At 47.3% G+C, this 5,424-nt stretch overlaps 1 protein-coding gene across 1 annotated transcript; it reads left to right on the forward strand.

Annotated features, from left to right (window-relative positions):
• The first annotated feature begins 203 nt into the window (after positions 1-203).
• On the forward strand, positions 204-4,991 carry LOC132651985 (putative protein FAM90A13P). Its single transcript, XM_060376881.1, has 5 exons — positions 204-275; positions 1,296-1,448; positions 2,249-2,460; positions 2,677-2,758; positions 3,795-4,991. The coding sequence occupies exons 1-5, from the start codon at positions 204-206 to the stop codon at positions 4,746-4,748; spliced, it is 1,473 nt and encodes a 490-aa protein (XP_060232864.1). The 3' UTR covers positions 4,749-4,991.
• Positions 4,992-5,424: the final 433 nt, after the last annotated feature.

Here is a 5,424-nt window from a genome sequence, read left to right on the forward strand (position 1 = left end):
TAATTCTTAATCTAGATTCACTCTTGGCCACACCTTTGCTGGAAGCCTATATAAGAATTTGGGAGGAGGAAGTTTTTGCTCTTTGCCTGTTTGCAGTAGAAACTGGAGCCTATTTCTTCGGGACACTAGCATCTAATGAAGACAAGCTGAGACACCGTGCTGCATAGACTGATGAAGCAGACATTTTTCAGACATTTTGCCCCATGAAAGAAATCCAGCACCATATTTGGAAAAAGACCCTGAAGACACAGGAGCTGCTCAGTTGCTCTGCAAAGGTGAGTCTTGCAGTAAGTCCTGTAAGAGGACATTTATTCACCTGTTTCAGTTGTTGTCTGGGAGGCTTCCTCTGTCTGCTAACCTAGCCCTACTCTTGGAAGCTTCCAGCCTCCATACAATATAACCGAGGCCTAGAATGATTTTAGCCTCTGAGACTGACTGCTATTCAGCTCATCCTGTCTAGTTCTTTCTAAGCTCATAGCTGGCTGATTCAATTCAGCTGTTCTGACCCAAACTCTCTCCCAGCTGACTTATTCAATCTGGCTTTTCTCTTGGCCTCTGAATTGTTCTGCTTGGCCTCAAACTAAATCCAGCAATCTGCTCTAATCCCCTGGCTCCTTCTCATTCTCTAGTTCATTTGGTCTTCACCCGAGTTCTCTCTCTGCGACCTGTCTCAGCATTACTGTCCCTCTAAAACTGCCTCCTTCCTCTCTCTGCATTGCCCCTTAAGTTTTTCTCTCTTCTTGTGAAAGTGGGTGTATCCTGTTTTGTAGAATCTTCTCAGATTTGTCACTTTCTTTTTCTGTGATTCAATTAGACATCACTTTCAAACCTGGGTGTTTCCTTTTACAAATTAACTTTACCTTCATCGTTTGGGGTTAAAGGTGTGTGCCAGCAGCTTTTCTGAACCTGAAACTTGCTCTATACCAGGCTGGCCTTGTCTATGCCTCCTGGATTAAAAGCATGTTTGTACTCCAGCCGTATCACATAGACCTAGAAGGTCTTTGGATCTCTTGCCAGAACAGTCATGCTCTGAATTAAAATTCCTCTACAAAATTTGTTACAGCTCGCATGTCCTATATCAAGGAGGCTGGCTCTGAAGCCTCTCTAAGCTGTTGTTCTGCCACAGATTGTGCCCTGTTATATCCAGTGAGCCCAGACCTGCATCGGGATGAAGCTCAGGTGCCAGGGGAGCTGGTTGCCAGGGGGAAGCACAGTCTAAGTTGGGAAAGGCTCCATGGAGTGGGAGCTGGACTAATTTCATTGGTTAAAACTCTTTTGTTTCCTTCTGATTCAAGAAATCAAAGCCAACAACTCCAGATTCAGCGATAAAGCAGGAGACACACATGAAGATTCAGGACCATAAAGCTGTTCCAGCCCAGAAAGTCCAGAGTAAGCCAAGAGGGCCCATGACACAGAAGGTTCCCCCATGGCAAGAAGAGAACATTATGGTAAGTAGAGCCCTTAATGTGTCATCAACCACTGGGGCTAGGTGAGACACGAACTGGGCTCCCTCAGAGAACCTATTTGTTGTGGGTTTTCCACCAGAGAAGACTGCTGGGAACATGGCTTTAAGTCAATAGAAAGTCCTGATTAGCCAGGTGGCAGAGTACTGACTGGATCCTCTGTATCCCAGGGGATCACTGAACCTTTCTTGGGGTGAGGTTTTAAGCACAAAAACAAAAACCAACCAAACAAACAAACATGTTTTGGGTTGACATACTTCTGTTACCCAGAACAGTAGGCCAGAAGCAGAAATGCACAGGTGAGAGACATGGGAGATTTTCCCAGGACTGTGGACTCAGACACATTGGGTCTTGTTTTCATTTTGTTAGGTGATAGTGTCTGTGGGTTGAGTTCTACAGTCTGAATGAAGCTTCCATTGTGGAATTAGTTGTGCCAGTGTCTGGGAATTTATTAAGTTCTGGGGCCCTGTGAAATGTTGCATCTGTCCATGGTCCTGACTGTAGCAGAGGTATCAGAAGGCCAGGCAAAGGAACTACTCCCCCTGCATGTGGACCTGAGTAGACACTGGGAAGTAAGCCCAGCCTCTCTTTAGCAGGATTGGTCCTTTGGCACATACAAGGCTCACTGACATCACTCATGCATCTTTCAAGTGTGCTTACCTCTTCCGGGTTCAAAGAAACAACCATTTTCTGGAGAGAAAACATTGCAGGCATTTTAACCCTTTATCCCTAAGAGGTACCTGGATCCCTTTTTGACTCACTAATATCTCATTTGCTACTCACAGGTAAAATGCAGAGAGTGTGGGGCCTTTGGCCACACAGCAAGGAGCAGAAGGTGCCCAATCAAGTATGGCCAAAAGCTCCTAGATCCACAGCCTCTGGGAGCCAGGAAGGAGAAAGAGAATCAGGATCCTCGCAGGACACAGGGTCTCCAGAAACCAGGGCCCATAAGCCAGGCCAAGACAGAAAAGAAACCTAGTCAAGTCACTGGACAGAGGTGAGTGATGGGGAAGGGCTGGCCAGAGGGAAGGCTCTGGGTGCAGCAAAGCTCATGGGGTACCATCACTCATCTCTCTGTCCCCAAACACTGAAAGGGCCAGACAGCTAGTAAGTAGTATACTAGCTACAGAGAGTGAGTGGAGAGTGGGTGAGTGAGAGTGGGTGAATGGGTGGGTAGAGCTGATGTGTTTCCACACCATTGTCTGTCCCACAGAGGTGATGAGCAGCAGAGGAAGGCTCCCTTCCAGAAACTCCCCATGGATCCACAGAGGAGGGGCCAGCACATCAACCTGGTTGTGAGTAGCAGCAGTTGCTCTGTTCCTGAAAGTCCCTTTCTCTGTGCTCTGCCCCACCTGCCCATTCCCTGCTGCACCACCTGCTTGCTCCATTCACGACCCCATGCATGTCACATCGAATCAGTCCTCTCTGATGCAGCAAGGACTCATTTGGTCATTTTCATAGTTCAGACTGACTTGGGTTTTGGGGAGCAAGTGAGCCTCTGCTGTGTGCTTCTCCTTTGGTAGACCAGTTCTCCTGGAGGATGGGCAGGCTCCTCCTCACCTGTCCTTGAGCATGACCTTGTCTCCTGGTCTCCATGTGGTCCTTCCTTCTGAGGTCATATTACAAACATGGCCTGCTCTTCTAGCCTTCTAATGATCTTCTCTCAGATTTTAATGTTTCCATTTTGAACTGATTCTGTGTGCTGCTTCCAAAATCTAGACTTTTATTGGAGAACTTTTAGGGCAATGAATATATCCTTTAAAATTTTTATTTTATTTTTATTCCATCCCAATATGTTGGCTGCAGAGTTGACTCTCATTTTGAGAGTCATATTCAAGTCATGTCATCTTAACATACCTTTTCCCCTGTTTTACATCCTAGGTGACATGATTAGGGGTTTTCAATACACTGGAAATTGCGTGGTAATTTGAATTGTTTTTCTCTTGACCACAAAAGGCTCATGGCCCTCTGCTTAGCTGTCTATTTATATCATATATAAATAAGTAAAGATTTCTGTAAAAATCATATATTCTTTACATAAAACACATGTACACATGCAGATACATTTGAGTGATGAGAGTTCAGCTCAAGGAAACTTCACAGTGAGGCTGAAACTCTTCACATTGCATGTCCCAATCCCTCTGCATCTCCCCCACCACAGGTTCTCATTCTGCAGCTTTTGGATAACTAATGTAGACCATTTCAGACTGAGTACCTTCACCTTAAAGTGAACTTATACAAGAGTTTTTCTGTCATGATAATCTTATGAGGTCCTTGTGTTATTTGGAAGACTTACATAGTCAATTTATCCTGCAATTGTTATTTTCACAGCATCCCAAGATGCCAGTGTTCAGTCCTGGAAACACAAAGAAGTCTGTGACCAACCAAATTCAGATTACTGTGTCACGTGCCAGAAAGTCTCCTGGGAAGCGGATGTGCCCTGGAAACCCTGGAGCCATCCAAAGCTCTGATGCCTCCTGCATCTTACCTTCCAGGCAGGAAGAAGGTCAGAACATGGCTGTCCCTGGGGTCTCACAGCCAGTGTTCAGGCAGGGTGGTGGAAACACAGCCTCACAAGACCTGCTGCATCAAAAGCTCCGGGGTGTCTCACATCAACAACCCATTGTGGTCCCTAAAAGGAATGGAGTCAGTGAAGCATTTCACACAGAGTCAGAAGCCCAGGGTCCCGGTGTGAAAACACAGCGCAGCCAGCATGCTGCCCTCCATCAGGGAAGACAGAACCCTGAACTTAGCTTCTGGACCCCAGGTGAGAAAGCTTCTTGGCAGCCCACACTGCCTAGCCAGAAATCCTCAAAGAGACTAAGAGTCAACTCTACCAGTGCACCAGAGGAGAGCAATGCAAGCACTGTTTTGAAGGCCTGCCGGGATAGGCAGTCTCTTCCCATTGCCAACAGACTTGGACTGAAAGATGCAGTGCCAGTGAGCAAGAAAATAGCAGCCCAGCTGCCCAGCACTGACCAAGAACAGCTACCAAGCAGGCCTGCTCTGGTCTCAGCCACACCCTATGCTGAGTCCTCTCAACCATCTACCAGCCATGCTGTACGCCAGTCCCTGAGAATGGTCTTTACTAGACTTAATGGTGACTGCTGGAGCTCCAGGTTCCTGACAGTGTCCCCAGCACTTGCCCATGAGAAGCAAACAGCTCCTTGGGAGGGCCCTGCCTTCCTGGAGAAAGGTGAAGCAGCACGCTCCCAGGTCCCAGTGAGTGTCCTCTATGAGGACCTTCAGGTCTCCTCCTCTTCAGAAGACAGTGATGGGCAGTGAGTGATGGGACAGCAGATGCCACCCTCCTGCTCAGACTTGACAGACACTTTCAGACTGGTCCTCTCTGGGTTAGCCAGCTAGATGACATGACTGGGACCTGTCAGATCCACTTCCAAATGACCCTTCTGGTGTGCGTGGACTCACATCTCTGCACAGAGCCTCACCTCAGCATGGACTCTGGACTCTGACCTGAGAAGACCTCTGAAGAAAAGTCACCTGTCCTCTCCATTGTGATTATCAATGACCTGTATACAGTATGTCTTTTCAGCTACCTCAACGTCCTAACTCTGCATGAGTTGTCATATTGTATGATGTTTTCCACTTCCAGTAATAAAATTGGCCTAGAAATTATGTCCGCAGTGGTGTTCTTGGGCCGAAGGCATGGGGTTTTCACAGGACCTATGGCCCAATAACGAGCCACAAACCCAAGAGGCTCTCAACCTACCCCATCAGGTTTGCCGTTCTGACACTGTGCATAGGTACCCCCACCTTGTGATCTTAAGACCATTGAGAGACAGGGCAGTTTGTAGGCCTGTCCTTCCAGGCTGCTGGTCACAGATGTCATGGTCACAAAGGTCAATTGCATCAATTTTAGGACTCAGTGGGCTTCTTACTGAGTTCCTATTCTGAGTTTTATCCACTATGAGGCCACTCACTGTCCCCATACCTCTGCTTT

This window comes from Meriones unguiculatus, unplaced genomic scaffold, assembly GCF_030254825.1.
Source record: "Meriones unguiculatus strain TT.TT164.6M unplaced genomic scaffold, Bangor_MerUng_6.1 ChrUnknown_unordered_Scaffold_114, whole genome shotgun sequence".
Lineage (NCBI taxonomy): Eukaryota > Metazoa > Chordata > Mammalia > Rodentia > Muridae > Meriones > Meriones unguiculatus.

Excerpts from the sequence above, each read along its gene's own strand:
- LOC132651985 (XM_060376881.1), top strand. The coding sequence starts at position 204 with ATGAAAGAAATCCAGCACCATATTTGGAAAAAGACCCTGAAGACACAG. Across the intron at positions 276-1,295 it reads TGCTCAGTTGCTCTGCAAAG|AAATCAAAGCCAACAACTCC; the intron begins GTGAGTCTTGCA and ends TTCTGATTCAAG. Across the intron at positions 1,449-2,248 it reads GGCAAGAAGAGAACATTATG|GTAAAATGCAGAGAGTGTGG; the intron begins GTAAGTAGAGCC and ends TGCTACTCACAG.